The following is a 16,269-nucleotide window of genomic DNA, read 5'->3' as shown; positions in this document are numbered from 1 at the left end:
TGACTTTTTTCTGAGCAAAACCCATTGAATATATATACATATGTTCTGTCTTTGTCACAATTGATTCATATTTTGGTTTTAGAAGGTAGAACTTTGAGTTTTTCTTTTTTTAGAAGATAGAATCTTAGAGGAAAATATTTGGATAAGATAAAATTTCCCAACTTCACTTCCATTTTAATGAGAAGTAGTAATTAGGGAGTAAGAGAGAACTGAGATAGATAAAATTTACCTCCACTAGTTAGGGAAAAAGGGCAACACCTAAGGTTTTTTCTGCTTCTCTTTTATATAGATGGTATTACGGGAGTATTTGACTTTTCTACTGGCAGCAAAACAGAAGTAAACCTAAACCTCCTAGAGAGATGAAAGACTAAATGGCCCTGCCATAATCATTTAAGTCTTTTGCAGTCACCCTGGGCCATGGCTTTGGTTCTATTGACTTACACTTCACTTCTTTCTGCTCGGGATATAGTGAAAACAGTTCTATAAAAACTTTATTTTTACAATTCAAAAATTTGAATGATCGTATATTTGAAGAATTCTTAGGACATGTCCCAGGATCAGAATTCACTTTAATTGCCACAGCTTTAAGAAGCTGGTTTTATTTCCTCAATACCTGGAAGTAGTAGACCCAACAGAAGGTTTTGTTTATGTATTTGCACATTAGGTTTTAAATAACATACTTCAGAGACACTTTGTACTTTATACTCACTCAAATAATCTAAGACTGTCTCTATTATAGATGGGTGAAAAACAGACTTGATTTCCAAAGGAAGCTATTTAAAAGTATTGTTTTTAACTTTGAGGAAGCTCTCTGCTGAAAATACTCAAACTTTGGAAAGTTTGTTCCCAAGCAAAATTTTCTCAAGCTCCACATAGGTTGTAAGATTAAGCAGTGTTCTGATCTTAAATGTAGAAGGTTGAAGTCTCTTCCAGTAAGAAAATTTGCTAATGGTCAGTGTTGAGTATAGTTGGAAAGGGTGAGGACTTTTTTGAATCATAGAGACTATATTCAAAAATCCCAACTTTAGAGTTTATGAAGACAAGGTTTGGACCCCTCTGAGACTCAGTTTTCTTATCTGCAAAATATACATTATACTATGAACTATGTATATTTCAGTATGATTACATAAAATAACTTTCGTTTGCTTCATAGCATCTGATACGCTGTAGCACAGGTAGGTAGTAAATATCAGTATACTTTCCTTTCCGTGTTTCTATTCAATGATCATTTTAGCTTCTACAGTGTGGGTAATGTTTTTCTTTTTTAATGGGAAAAGCAAGACAAGTTTGAAATATTTAAGTTAATAGTGAGACAAGTAAACCTTATTATGTTTGTCAACAAGCAATTAGTATATTGCTAATTTCATTTGCATTCAAGAAGAAAATGCCCAAATCTAATTATCTTCAGGGTTACCAGTGAGTGTGTATATATTTAATTACCATTCATGCCATATTGCAGTGAGGATGCATGTTATATACATATTCCAGATGAGAAAATGAAGTGCTAAGAAGATGGGTCGTTTGCTCAGGTTACGAAGCTAATAGAAATAGAGTTGGAACTAGGACCCTGGCCTTCTCATCCATGGTCCAGTGCTTTGGTCCAGGACTCATTCATGGTCCAGTACATCCTGCAGACAGGGAGGTCATCATTGTCCTTATCTTCCCAATGGTTACCACAGTTTTTTTCTATAGAAAATGTCAACTTTATGGATGTACACTACCTGTGTTCAATGACTTCATCTTTCATTTTCAGGAAAGATCATTCTCTTGTAGCAATGAGGTGAGAAAGTCAGGAAAGCATGACAATACTAGGTAATAGTTATATATTTGTCCTGAGGCTCAAAATCCAGAGATCTCAACAGAATTAGTGTAAATCTGAAAAGAATGAAAATCTTAAAATCAACGTTATGCACCATGTGCTAATTTTACCTTACTAGAAATACAGTTGCATTGTACATCACTCTAAGAAAATACTTTCAATGAAACTCCACATGGATTTGAAACAATGTATTCACAAAATTATGCAGAAAATCACTGCAGGATGCCTTTACATACAGAGTGTCTCATTCCATTAAGATAGTAACCTTTCCAAACTTCAGTTTCTGTGCATTTCAGGGTCCTGTCTTATGTAAGAGTCACCTGGAATAAACAGTTTTTAAAATAAAACTGTAAAAAATTATCATGGTTTCCAACATTAGCAATAATTTTAATTCCTTGATGCTTTTAAATTTCTTAGCTGATGTTTGTATTTGGAGCTGAATATGTCTTATTTATCTCTTCTCCATTACAGTACCCAGCACAATATCTGGGACAACACATATTTCTAAAATGTTATTTAACAAAGAAAATTGTATTTAACTTTCACAGCATCCCTGTGAAGTAAGGTAAACACTGTTATCTCCATTGTGCTGGGGTGGAAATGGAGATTTGCACCAGCACAGGAAAGTCTTGTCAGGGGCCTGCAGATGATCCTGCCTGCTGTTCTTTATCATCAGGACCAGCAATTTTTCTGTCTGCAATTTAAATTATTTTCGTCTCAAATCTGAGGATTTAAAGGGCAATCTGGCCAAGTATTTAGTTATACAACAGAGAAAATTAGGTGAACACACCAGAATGTAACTAACCCTTACTATTCACTACTGTTAATTAGAGTTTAAGGGTAGAAGACTTGGCAAGACATAGGTTGTTTTCTGCATGGTACACTTATATTTCTTCAATTAAATGTATGTTCTTCTCAGGCTGTGCCTTAGTGCTTCTAAGACTTTTTGCTCCAAAACAGTATAACTATAGCCCAACAGATTTCTAATAAGAATGTGTATTCTTGAATCACTTCTGTTGGACCCAAGCTATCTGAGATTCCTCAGATTTGGACTGAGAGTGACTTTTTACCCTGGTTTTCTTCAAATGTGCGTCTACCGATTAGGGATAATGAGATTTCCACCTACTTCCTTTAAGGGTAGATTGCCAGTTTTGAGGATTGAAACGCAGAAAGCGTTTTTTGTGTTCATCAAAGTAACTGTGCCCATACGGAAGAAGAGATAGTGTTAGATGTAATTTCCATGAGTTTTGTTCATTTCATTAATCCAGAGTTGTTTGGCATTGCATTTGCAGGGATTCTTTCACAGAGGATAAGAACATTGAAAAACCACAAGTGCGATTTGATTCAATAGAAAATAAAAAAGGTAAATATATCTCTCTCTCTATATATATAGATATAAATATATATTCCCACTTATTTCAACTTAACTAAATACTTATTTAGTATTTCCTGGCAAAAAATGCTAAATATTTAGCTTTATTAGCAATCAAAAATGAAAATTAAATGAGGAAATACTATTTTTTCCTTAAATTTGGAAAGAATTTTCTTAAAATAATAGAGAGGAAATCCAGCAATCCCACTACTGGATATCTATCCAAAGGAAATGAACTCAGTATGTTGAAGAGATATTTGTACTCCAGTGTTAACTACAGCACTACACACAATAGCCAAGATATAGAATCAAACTAAGTGTTCATCAGTGAACAAATAGATAAAGAAAATGGGGGTATATATACACAATGGAATACTATTCAGCCACGAAAGAGAAAGAAATCCTGTTATTTGTTATTTGTGACATAGATAGTCCTGGAGAATGTTAAGTGAAATAAACCAGACACAAAAAGATAAAAACCCAGTAATCTCACTCATGTGGGATTGAAAACAGTTGATCTCACAGAAGTAGAGAGGGATTACCAGTTTTATGCTGTCATAGAGAGTAGAATACTAGTTACTAGAGGCCGGGGAGGTAGGGAGGGAAGGAGGTGGCCAGAGATTGGTTATAGTTAGATAGAAGAAAAAATTCTGTTCTATTAAACAGTGGAATGACTATCATTAACCAATGTATATTTTTAAATAGCTGGAAGAAAGGATTTTGAATAATCTCACCACAAAGAAATAATAAATGTTTGAAGTGATGGGTATGCTAATTAGCCACATTTAATCATTACACAATGTATACATGTATGAAAATATTTCACATTGTACCCCAGAATTATGTGCCAATTAAAATAAAACTTTAAAAAAGATAGAGTTGGGGAGAGAGTAGGGAAAAAAGTATTCTCGTAGTGCTGTTGGATGTATAAATTAGAACAACCTCTATTAAGGGGCCATTTAACAAAATATAAGAAAAGCTTTAAAAATTATTTTTATAGATCAGAAATTTTACTTCTAGATATTCATTTTAAGGAAATAATATATACAACATTTAATTACATAAATTATCAACAAATTTAAAAACTGGAGTTCATTACTATTGCAATAAGAGTGGACTGGACACACAAAGTAAGCTAGAGTCATCAAATAAAATGTTGTAAATCCATTCTTATGTTGTGAAAGAATATTTATGACATGAAAATTGTTTATGATCTATTGTTAAACCTAACAATTGGCTACCTCACTGTGAAGCTAGGAAAAATAAGTGGTGGTTTATATTTTTCCTCTTTGGCTTATCTCTATTTTCTCATTTTTTCATTCCAAAGAACATCTGAACTTTTTGTTACAAGAAAAAATTACTTCTAATTTTGAAAAGAAAAAAATGAAAAGAAGTACCCACACATATGTCTATAATTTTTTTTTTAGTTCAAAGTTTTTCTATTATGAAACAGGATTTAGCCCAATACAGTGGTTTTCAGTGTGTGTCTCCCTCTCCCCAGAATCACCTGGAAAACATAGCAATTCAGATCTACTCAATCAGAATCTCCGGTGATGAGACCCAGCACTTTGTGTTTTAACAAGCCCTTCAGATGATTCTGAGGCTAGAGTTTGAGAATCACTGGTTCAATAGCATGAATCAGTAGGTGCAGTGGAGAACTGAGAGAAACTGCCTTTCTTTTAGCCACCAGTTTTTTCCTCTATAAATGAATAATTTAAGCACCCGGAGTGTTTTATTCACTCATTTGTTTCATAAGTATTTATTAAGGCATTTTAAAAATAAATATTTAGTTGAATTAAAAAATATAGAGTAAATATTAGTGGAACCAACTGGCTGGCACTTCTGTAATTCTAATGATTTGGAAAATTATAGTCTTAGGATATAGAAACTATATGGCACCTTGACTGATCAACTTCAGGCAATAAATGGCATTTAGGCCATTCATTCTTTCTCTTAATATTTTTCTATTTGAAATAATAATTCTGCTGAGCTTTGGATAAAATAACTTATTTTATTGTAGCTTCCAGTTTTAGTTAGAAGTGTTCACTAGTATAATAAAAGTTAAATAAAAAACATGTTTTATTAAGTTATCTAATAGCTAAATGTATATTTTAAATTTTGATTAATGGTTTTTATTTTAAATTTACATTTCTGTTTTTTTTTTTAGCTGCAGTCCCACAAATTAAGAATGAAAATAAAGAAATACATTGCAGTGATGGTGAGTTGAGACTGAAGTGTTGTAGCAGCATAATCAACAATTAGGGAACAGCCTTATTTTGAAAAAAAAACCCATCATTTTATTATATTTGGGTATCTTAGGCTGCTAATTGTTAAAGTAAATTTTAGGAGTTATTAGATTTTTGAAGGAGTCAGTATCTACCACTTTTGCATAAGAACATAAAACATTACTTTTTTTGTTTAAGGACAATGATTTCCAAACCTACTTTGCAGGGCTTTAGGGGTTCTAGGGCATTGCCTTGGAAGCCTTTCAAATGTAAGAGCTTGGCTTACCAACTGTATACACTGGTCTTTAGGGGGCTCACTACCTGGCAGTGATTTCTCTCTCACCAGATTGTTGTTGTAATGGTTAGTACTTCAGTAGAATTTTCTTTGTAACAGTTAAGCCAATTTTCAATTTTTTAATTCATTTCTTAACCAAGACATAATAGGAGAAAAATAGATACTTTGATACTTTTAAGTTTGTATTAACTTTAAATTTAAAAATAATTTTCTTCATTCTGGTCAATTAGACAATGGTCTCACAAATATATCATCTTAGAGAGTCTAATTGATTTTTCCAAAATCACAGGGTTATTAAATGCCTGAGCTGTATCACAAAGCTGGATCTTCACATTCTCTGTTCAAAGCTCCTGAATTTAGGCCAGGCACAGTGGCATGCACTATATGCCCAGTGCTTTGGGAGGCCAAGGCAGGGAGATCACTTCAGCCCAGGAGTTCGAGGTTACAGTGAGCTATGATTGCATCAATGTACTCCAGCCTGAGTGACATAGCAAGACCCTGTCTCTAAAAGAAAAGAAAAAGAAAAACCCCTGAGTTTTTTTTTAATATTCTATAATATATTATAGAAAAATTGAGTTCCATATAGCAAGATTTTTCTTGATAATGTATACCTTAAATATATATATACACACACGCATGTGTATGTATATGTATATATGTATGTATTTGGTGCTAAAAATCAACTTAGAAAATTTAGTTTTCCACAAATAAAAATCAATTTCAGTAAAACATTAAAGCTGAAAAAAAGTACAGATTTAGATTTAATTTATTATATTATTTTATTTATTTATGTTTTAGAGATAGGATTTCACTTTGTTGTCCTTGCTGAAGTGCAGTGGCACCATCATAGCTCACTGCAACCTCGACTTCCTGGGTGCAAGCAATCCTCCTGCCTCAGCCTCCCAAGTGGGTAGGACTACAGGCATGAGCTACTACAGCTGGACAAGTTATGCAATTTTATATAGAAATGAGGTGTTGCTCTGTTGCCCAGGCTGGTCTTGAGCTCCTGGCCTCAAGTGGTCCTCCTCTCACAGTACTGGGATTACAGAAATGAGCTGCCATGCCTGGCCTAATTTACTATTAATAGAAGTCTTTGAATTTAATAAAATCTAATTTTTATCATCTAAAATGCAATTTAATTCATTCACGATGTTTTATCAGTATTGTTAAGTTCATGGTAGGCTGAGATAATAATATAGTTTAATAGAATTAACATATATAGCCAATTAAAGAAAATGGCATTTTAAATAAAGTATTGCTAATAGAGAATAAAGATAGCAAGTATTACTTATGCCATTCCTTCCCTGCAGTCACCACTCAATCTCCTACCCCCAGAAAAATACATGCTACTCCATTCTCCTGGAAAACTGCTGTCTAGTGTATGGTGGGAAAAGGACTAGTGAGAAAACTAGGAGCAAAATTAGAATGAACACTTGTTGAGGGTCTACTCTGTGCCAGGCCCAAGGCGAGATGCAACATCCAGAAAGCCACCCGCCTCCTTGGGCTTCTATTTTCTCATTTGTAAAATGAAAGGATTGCACTGGATGATCTCACTTCCCCCCTCCGCCCACCCCCGAGTTCCCAGGTAATATGATGTAGATAATGTGAATATGTTAGATAGGCTCTTAAACTTCGTTCATGTTTTTATGCTGATAAAAATTAGTCCTGCCTGGATCTTTAGTAATTAATCTTCCTGCTTTTATGGTATAAAATACGTTTTAAAAAATAATGTGAGGATGCCTCAGAACAGGTGGGATTATCTTTAAGAGTCTAGGCTCTTCTCATGTTCAGTATGAGTTATGATTATTCCTTAAGAGGGCAATCAAATTCTGTGGTTAAAAGAAATCCATTAAAAGCAACCAAAACTTCAAACAGATTTCCCATATATACTTGCCGAATAGATTAAGCAGGCTGCTACCACTGAACCTCGTGCTGAGTTCTCTGTAGATCTCAGGTAAGCTGGCCTGAGACAAGTTGAGACTGGGATGGGAAAGGATGCCAAGCAAACACCAGGTGTTTGTAGGCGGCAACATTGATACTTCAGTGGAAGATGATGTCAGAACTAAATCAGCTTTCAGACAGGGTTTAGGAGATAGTGCTCACACCAGAGGTGGAGAGTTTCTGATGAAACCAAAAGTAAGCACTTGCTGAAGAGAACTGATTACACATTTATTTCCTGTCATCTAGGGCTGTTTCAGTTTCTAAGGAGGGCAGACCCTCTTGAAAACTGTGACTATTAAGTGAAAGTACAAACTGCAGGGAAATTAACTCTCAGGGAATCTTTATAAAAATATATCCTATTAAGTTAAAGCACATCTTCTATGTTTGATTTTGAAAAAAGATCTTCCTTTTTGTTATTCACTTAGCAAGTTCTGAGCAGAAAAGTGCAACTGTTTATATTCCCTTTGTGCCTGAGCAATGGTCATTTCCAAAGCACAGCCCATAACTCAACTCCAGCTTGTTTAATGTTATGTTAGGTTTGCAGCCATTTGAATCAAATCTCATGATTAATAATATCCTCTTTTTATTGTCCTTATCTCAGGGTCTTTAACAGAGAAAATACTGGAGAAAAAACTTCGATGAAAAAAGAATGTATTATTGATAAGTGGTTGAATTTGAATTAAAAACTGTGGTCCTTTACAGAATGACTTCTAATAAAAACAATTTCTGCCTTCATTCTTTTTTCTTTTTTATTATAAGAAAATTTCAGAGGCTATTAGCATCGTTGAAATTATAGATGCAGTCCACCTACATCTATCAGCCAGATACTATATTTGGTTGATCATTAGGTCAAATAACAAGTAAAATTAATGAAGCAGACAGTTTACCCAATTCAATGAGTTATTCAACCAACATTAACAGTTATTTCTTTTTTACTAAGACTTTTTTATGAAATAAAATTACAGTATATCTATTGTATTATTGTTCGTAATTTATACCTGAATTTGTTTTTCTTCCATAGCCTGAGAAAACTATAGAGTATAGGTCAGAAATATGTAGGGTTTTTTTCATTTTTCCTTTAATTGTTTTAGTCCATAATGGGAGCTATACAGAGACCTAGTCCCCAGAACTAGAATGAAGCATCCATGTGGGTTAGTGGCACCCATCCTCATGGATTTGGTGGTGCACCTCCATGTCCATCAAAGACAAATAAAAATTTTGGTCTTGTTGAAGCACAAAGTCTGGGCATAATGGGCAATGCAGCTGGAGAGCAAGACAAGGAAGGGCTTGTGAAATGCCTTGTTTGCCTTATTGGGAGCTTGGACTTGACTCTGGAAATTATGAGAAACCACTAAAGAATGGAAGACAAATCGTCAGATTTGATTTTAGGAAAATCAATATTATAGCTATGTAAAAGCAGAGGATACAGTTAATAAACACAACAGTTAATAAAATAATCTCCTTTCTCTAAGTTCAGTTTTATAGCTTCCTGTAGCAAATTCTGTGTTATCTTTTTTTGTTGCCATGTTAAATGTCACTGGATATTTTATGTAAGGAAACACCAAGATACTTCCATTTTACTGATTTTTATAGAATTTTCTATGTTTATCTTTGTTGGTATTTTGTTGACAATTGGAAAATATTGATAGAATGAAATACTCCTTGACATTTCTTTGAAAAACATTTTGTTAAGCTTTTGGGTAATTTGTTTATTCTAAACATTAACACTGAATATAACGTAACAGTAGCTGGTGTATGTGCCTATAAAGCTATTTTTCTTCTTTTTGTCACTGAAATAAAGCTGTAAACAATTGGGCTATCAAACAGAAAGATTTTTTTAATGACTCAGAATCAATGGCATGTAGTAATGTTCTAGGTTCTATGACAGGATGGAGCAGAGTATAGTATTTCCTTTTTATACTTTATGGTACTTTCCCAAGTAAGGTGGCCTGAGAAGGAGCAGTTTCAGGATGCCCTTGTTTTTGTGTCTGTTTTGTATAATACTGGAGCTTACAGTCTTTGCCCCACACTGCCCATAAGATACTATATCAATCAAATGGCATTTCAGTGACACTCCACATTAAGAAATTTTCCTCATTCCTTGCTGGTCCCCTTCTGCCACCATCCCACAGAGCCATCACTCCCACTTGCACAGTTGCTTGATATATGCAGGAAATATCACAAAAATGTTATCAATCCACAGGAGAGACACTTTCCCACCTTCTGTGCCTTTAAAATTTCAAGGGCTGAGCAGAAAATGCCATCTATATAACACCAACTAAAGTCAACAGCTGTTCTATGAGGCAAATTCTACAAAATCTGATGAATTGAAAAGCCAGCTGCAGCCACAAATCAAGTATGATCAGGGTACTGATTGGAAAGTCAGCAGGGATCATTGAAATTGTTCAAAGGAAACAGAAAAAGAAAAACCTAATCATATATTATTTAAAGATATTTACCCACTTCACAGTTGTCTTTGTCATTGTTTTTGTTTTTTTAGCAGATAAAAACACACCATGTCATATCAAGCAGATCTTCACACATCCGCATTTGGAACTAAATCCCGACTTTAATCCAAAGATCAAAGATTATTACTCTGAAGTCCCATTTGATGTGGTAACAGTGACAATTGGAGTGGAGACTCCTAAGTGTCAGTGCAAGGTGCACCTGTACGAGCAGGCAGGGCCAAGGTATGAGGATGTTGACTGGGGCTGTGTTGAGACACCCTACTGGGAAGCAGACATTTGATGTAAACTTTGAAAGTGGTTCAGAAAGTGGTAAGATCAGTAGAAAGATTTCCAGGGTGTCAACTTTCCCCTTTTCATGTTTTTTTTAAAAAGATTGGCAACCTTTGCGGCTCATCTTTGTAACAATATTTTAACAAGAAAGGATCTTGTTATATGAAATATAGAGAAGATCCATTAAGGAAAAATCTCACTTATTGTTGTCTTCATGTTTTAACATTGCTGAATATGTCAAGTTTTTGAATATTCAAAAATTGATTGCTTAAACCAATTGGTGCACAATTTGTGGACACAGTACCACGAACTTTCCCAACCTCACTGGCTTTTTTTTCCTGTTGATTCTTTTAAAAGTCAGCAACTCTTTTGTTCATAATTTTAAACAGAAGATAGAACCTTATTCTGTGCTGTGTCCATAGCAAAGAAGATACTCATGGTTCCGTGCTGTAGGGAAAGAAATGTACTTGGAACCCTTGAGAGCCAAGTCTAGTAGAAAGGATTGAAGTCAGGACAACCCGGGTTCCAAACCCTGACTCTTCTATATGACTTTGAATGATGTGTTCACTAGTTCTAGGTCATGGTCTCTGTGTTTAAAATGGGAACAATCCTAGTTGTATTAAATGAGATAATGTATGACCCTGTCAGGTGGCTAATAAATATTAGTTTCCTTTGCTTTAATTTATGGGAGATATAAGTTGTCCTGAAAGAACACTCTTGGCATAGTAAAGTACTGTGAAAGAGATATTTATTTTCATATTTTAGGTTTCTTATGAAATTGTATAGACCTTTCCTGTTATTTATTCAAATAGGCATTTAGTAAATGTTGATATATGAATCAGTTTGGGTTGAATAAATTTCCCCTATTCATATTCTCTCTCTTTCTCTCTCCCTCTTTCTCTCCAGGTTTGCCAGCTACCCTCTGGGCTTAGGAATGAACAAAATCTCAATATTTGTGGTGGATGAATCTCCAGCACATGGTGAGACCCTGATCACGTACAAACTCACCATCTATAGAGAAGACCGCCCAAGTCTGCCCTTATTTGAGGCCTTCACAGCATGTGGTTTTGTGCAGGTAAGTGAAGTTTACATTTGCACTTGGGTTGAATTGGAAACGATCTGTTAACCTGGGTGAAAAATGCCAAATGAAAATTATTACAAGAAATTGTATGCTTTGAAATCGAAACTGGTCTCATTTCAAAAGAGTGAGAATCCCAGCCAGGTATCTAAGGCACCTCGTTGTGAATAATTTTAGTGTGATGGCTACTCCCTGTGCTCATTGTGTTCAGTGGACTTATTGTGGTTAATGTTCAGAATAAATGTCGGAGGACTCACACTTAGTTGTGAAATCAGTTTCACATTTTCCTTTTGAATTGGGCTATTTTCCTTGGATTTGTCCCTGTATCTACTTTTGAAATTTTAAACTAGATTTAGTAGAATTTACTTCAAAGACTAAGAGGAAAATTTATGAAACTATTTTACAGATGGGATACTGGATAAATGAAACTAAATTTCCTTGGGATAGTTATATTTCACATTCACTTCTCATACAGTAATCATTTCGCACGGCTGTAGTTTCTCTTGTGAGCGACACATACCATTTTGTAACCTTGTTCATTTTGGAGGAGGGTGAATGTTACCCTAACACCTTTGTTCCATGGTTTTTCCCTATTTTTGCTCTTTTAAGGATCCTGTGTATAACTTTGTATGTTTCCTCATATCATATACCCCTTGCTACAGGTGATTCCAGGGAAGTAGTAATTGGTATTTTTATCACATATCTACTAATTCACTCAGTACACTTGCAAATATATCATGTCAAATTAAATGTTACTGGGAGCTTTGAAGAATAGATGGTTAGTAAAAGAGAGGTATTGCTGACTGGTCCTTGATAGATAGTATGGTTACCATGTTGTTTTCATAAATGTAACAGCCAGACACAGTAATCACCCCGCCACTGTCTTACCTGTTTCCAAGAGCTTTAAAAATCTCAGGGGTTGGTATAATTTTTATTTTTTAAGGAAAACTGATCACTAATTTAGGACTTACCACTAAATCAAATGGAATTTCACATTGGTCTGAAGATTCATTCAAAGAAAGACAAAGATGTTATTCTCCAAGATATTAATAAGCATACTTAACAAAGAGTAGAATAGAGTTCCATGGTCAAATAAACCCACTGGTGGGTGAAACAATAAGCTAAACAAAGTTAAGTAGATGTCTTTACTATAGGACTTCTCTGAACCTCTAATATACTAATTTAAATAGTGATTCATTTATAGTTTGGAAAATATATAGTGTGCTCCATTTCCAAACTTATCTGATACGGTTTTAATAGAATAGCTATTAATATTTTTTTGCGGGATAGATTTGAGGACACACTGGTCTACACTATGGAGAAGACTTTAAAATATGTTCCTCTCAGGTTTTGACCTTTCAATTTGCTTTATTTGGATTGCTGTCTCAACCTGCTTCTGAATTGAAGGACAAATAATATAGCCACACCATTAAAAAATAAACAAAAACTTAGAGGGAGGTGTGCTTTTGTATATTTGTGTATGTTTATGTGTGTATAATTATTTCTAAAGTAAATATTCTTACCCTTTTTGGTGGAGCATGGTTTTTTTTCATACATTGCTGGGAGAAGTGTGAAATGTTTGACCACTTTGGAGAACTTTGGCAGTATCCACCAAAGCTAAATATATATAAATGACTCAGCAGTCCTGCTAGCTATACACGTAAGATAAAGGAAGTCATATGCCCATGAAAAGACACACATACACAAAATCTTCATATTGGTTTTATTCATAGTAGCTAAAAGCTGAAAATAATTCAGTAAGAAAGGAAAAAGCTTTGGGAGGCTGAGGCGGGCGGATCACGAGGTCAGGAGATCGAGACCATCCTGTCTAACACGGTGAAACCCCGTCTCTACTAAAAATACAAAAAATTAGCCGGGCGTGGTGGCGGGCGCCTGTAGTCCCAGCTGCTCCGAAGCTGAGGCGGGAGAATGGCATGAACCCAGGAGGCGGAGCTTGCAGTGAGCCGAGATCGCGCCACTGCACTCCAGCCTGGGCGACACAGCGAGACTCTGTCTCAAAAAAAAAGAAAGGAAAAAAATCCAATATTATGCTATTGGGGCACTAAAAATAAATGAAGTACAGATACACACAAATATGAAAGAATCTTCAAAACCTTGCATTCAGAAAAACAAGCCAGACATCAATAATGAATGCTAGCAAGGATGTGGAGAAAAGGGAACCCTTGTACTCTGTTGGTGGGAAAATAAATTAGTACAGCCACTATGGAGAACAGTATCGAGGTTTCTCAAAAAGCTAAAAATACAACTACTGTATAATTCAGCAATCCCACTGCTGAGTATATTTCCAAAATAAGGGAAATCAGTATATTGAAGAGATAACTGCATTCCCGTGTTTGTTGCAGCATTATTCACAATAGCCAAGATATGGAATCAACTTAAGTGTCCATCAATGGATGAATGGATAAAGAAGATGTGGTACATGTATACAATGGTGTATTACTCAGCCATAAAAAATGAAATCCTATCATTTGTAACTGCGTGGATAAAACTGGAGGATATTATATTAAGTGAAATAAGTCAGGAACAAAAAGACAAATATCGCATGTTCTCAGTCATATGTGGGAGGTAAAGACAAGTGGATATCATGGAGATAAAGAATAGAATGCTGCTTAACCATAGGCTGAGTAGGGCAGTGGAGAGGGTGGGATGAAGAGCAGATGTTAATGGGCACAAAAAAACACAAATAGAAGGAATAAAGTCTAACGTTCAATAGTATAACAGGGCAACTGTAGTTAGCAGTAATTCATGGTATATTTCAAAACAACTAGAAGAGTGGAATTGGAATGTTCCTAACACAAAGAAATGACAAATACTTGAGGTGATAGATATCCCAATTACTCTGATTTGATCATTACACATTGTATACTTGTATCAAAATATCACATGTATCCCATAAATATGTACAACTATTAGGTATCCACAACAATTAAAAAAAATTAAAAGAAGCCAGATATATAAAGAAATACTGTATTTCACTTATATGAAGTTCAAGAATAAGCAAAACTAATCTATGTTTATAGAAGTCAGAATAGCAGTTACCTAGAAGGTATGGGTACCACTAAGCATGAGAGAACTTTTTGGGCAAATGTCCTATATCTTCATCTGGGTGGTGGTTACATATATAGCTAGGTGTTATATAGATAAAAATTTAATTGTACACTTAAGATTTTTGCAATCTACTGTTTAAAATTATATAATATATAAAATATGCATGTGTATTTGTGTGTATATGTATAAAATTTTGTATACTGCATATAAATTATACCTCAACAAATTAAGAAAAAAGATTGGTGGGAAAGATATATATTCCTTTCTTCCATGACTTGTTTCTCCAATGTTGTATTGATCAGAAACAAGTTAATTATCATGCCATTACCTGTACCCTAGAACTTAAAGTATAATAATACAAAAAAAAAAAAAGAATAGATTATGTCAGAAAAATGTTAGTATATTATCAAGAAAAATATTAGAAAACTCTTGTGGGATGAATCCTACAAATGATTGCAGAAAAGTATGTTGGTAATTTATAAGAATCATTTCCACAAGGTCTTAATTTAAAGTTTATGTGTGGTCCCACAGTAAGTATTATATTTTATAACATGGAAAACTATCTGATAAGCACTAGTACTTTTTAGAAAGTGTCAAATGAGTGAACAGAAAAATGTGGCATGAATAATGTGGACTGCTTTAGATACTTTACTGGGCACAAGTGGCTTCATGAGCTGGGGGAAGTCAACAGCAGGGGTAAAATGTTCTCACCATAGATTCCACTTAAAATTCTAACCCATAGACTTTTCTATTATTTCTCTTTTATATTGAATCTCATTAGTGTGTTTAGGTTTCAAATTAATAGTTAAGCAGATATACATCATGAGACTTACAAATTTTTAGTTTTCCAAGCTGTCCGTTTTTTGTTTTGTTTTGTTTTGTTTTCTGTCAGCAACCACAGTGTCCTCACAATATTTGTAGGGTTGAAATCTAGAGTCAAACTATTGCAGTTTAAATGACAAGCTGTTCCATTTGAATCCCCAAAGCCTATGCAGGCAAATCTAAAGGAAAATGAACCAAACTTTCATTAAATTTTATTTATAGATCAAAGGGAAAAATTATAATTTCTCCCTACATTTCAAATTAGATTTTGGCCTAATGAACCCCATTATTAAATTTTAAGTAAACATTCTTTTAATCTGTTTGTGCTGCTCTAACAAAATACTTGAGACTAGGTAGTTTATAAAGAACAGAAATTTATTTCCTTTAGTTGTGGCGTCTGGGAAGTCCAAAAATCAAAGCACTGGCCTTTGGTGTCTGGTGAGGTTCTTCATGATGCATCCTCACACGGTGGAAGGGGGAAATGAGCAAAAAGGGAAAATTCTATGTCCTCAAATGGGGAAAGATGCAAAGCGCAGCAAAAGGGTCTAAAGTAGTTCCCTCCAGCATTTTTATAAGGCACTAATCCATTTATGAGAGTGGAACTGTCATGATTTAATCCTAATACCATCACAATGGGGATTAAATTTCAACACATGAATTTTGGGGACATTCAGGCTACAACACACTTAAAAGACTATCCACTTCCAAATAACCAAAGAAGAAGAAACCAATTTAAGATTAATCAAGCCTCCTAATTTCTCCTTCCCCTATTCTCTTACCTTCAGAGTATCGACTCTGCATGTCACCGTTTTGCCAAAAGACTAACATGGCAGAGTAAGCAAAGATAAAGCATACCAGTCAATTAAAAAATCAATTTCAACAACATTTTGATAACTAGTAAGATAATTTG

The 16,269-nt window shown here is 34.5% G+C and overlaps 1 protein-coding gene across 4 annotated transcripts in view; it reads left to right on the top strand.

Annotated features, from left to right (window-relative positions):
* CPED1 (cadherin like and PC-esterase domain containing 1) overlaps window positions 1-16,269 on the top strand; it is a 324,581-nt gene that overhangs the window by 145,355 nt on the left and 162,957 nt on the right. For 3 of the 4 annotated variants that reach the window (XM_030933056.1, XM_030933055.1, XM_010382301.2), the window contains exons 13-16: window positions 3,112-3,182; window positions 5,359-5,409; window positions 10,153-10,342; window positions 11,297-11,465. In XM_030933056.1, the coding sequence (XP_030788916.1) occupies window positions 3,112-3,182; window positions 5,359-5,409; window positions 10,153-10,342; window positions 11,297-11,465 (481 nt within the window). The remainder of the gene's footprint in view (window positions 1-3,111; window positions 3,183-5,358; window positions 5,410-10,152; window positions 10,343-11,296; window positions 11,466-16,269) is intronic. The other variant, XM_010382302.2, reaches the window with a different exon arrangement.

This window comes from Rhinopithecus roxellana, chromosome 6 (assembly GCF_007565055.1).
Source record: "Rhinopithecus roxellana isolate Shanxi Qingling chromosome 6, ASM756505v1, whole genome shotgun sequence".
Lineage (NCBI taxonomy): Eukaryota > Metazoa > Chordata > Mammalia > Primates > Cercopithecidae > Rhinopithecus > Rhinopithecus roxellana.
Note: the sequence above shows the minus strand (reverse complement) of the source record. Positions and strands in the feature narration are given on the sequence as shown.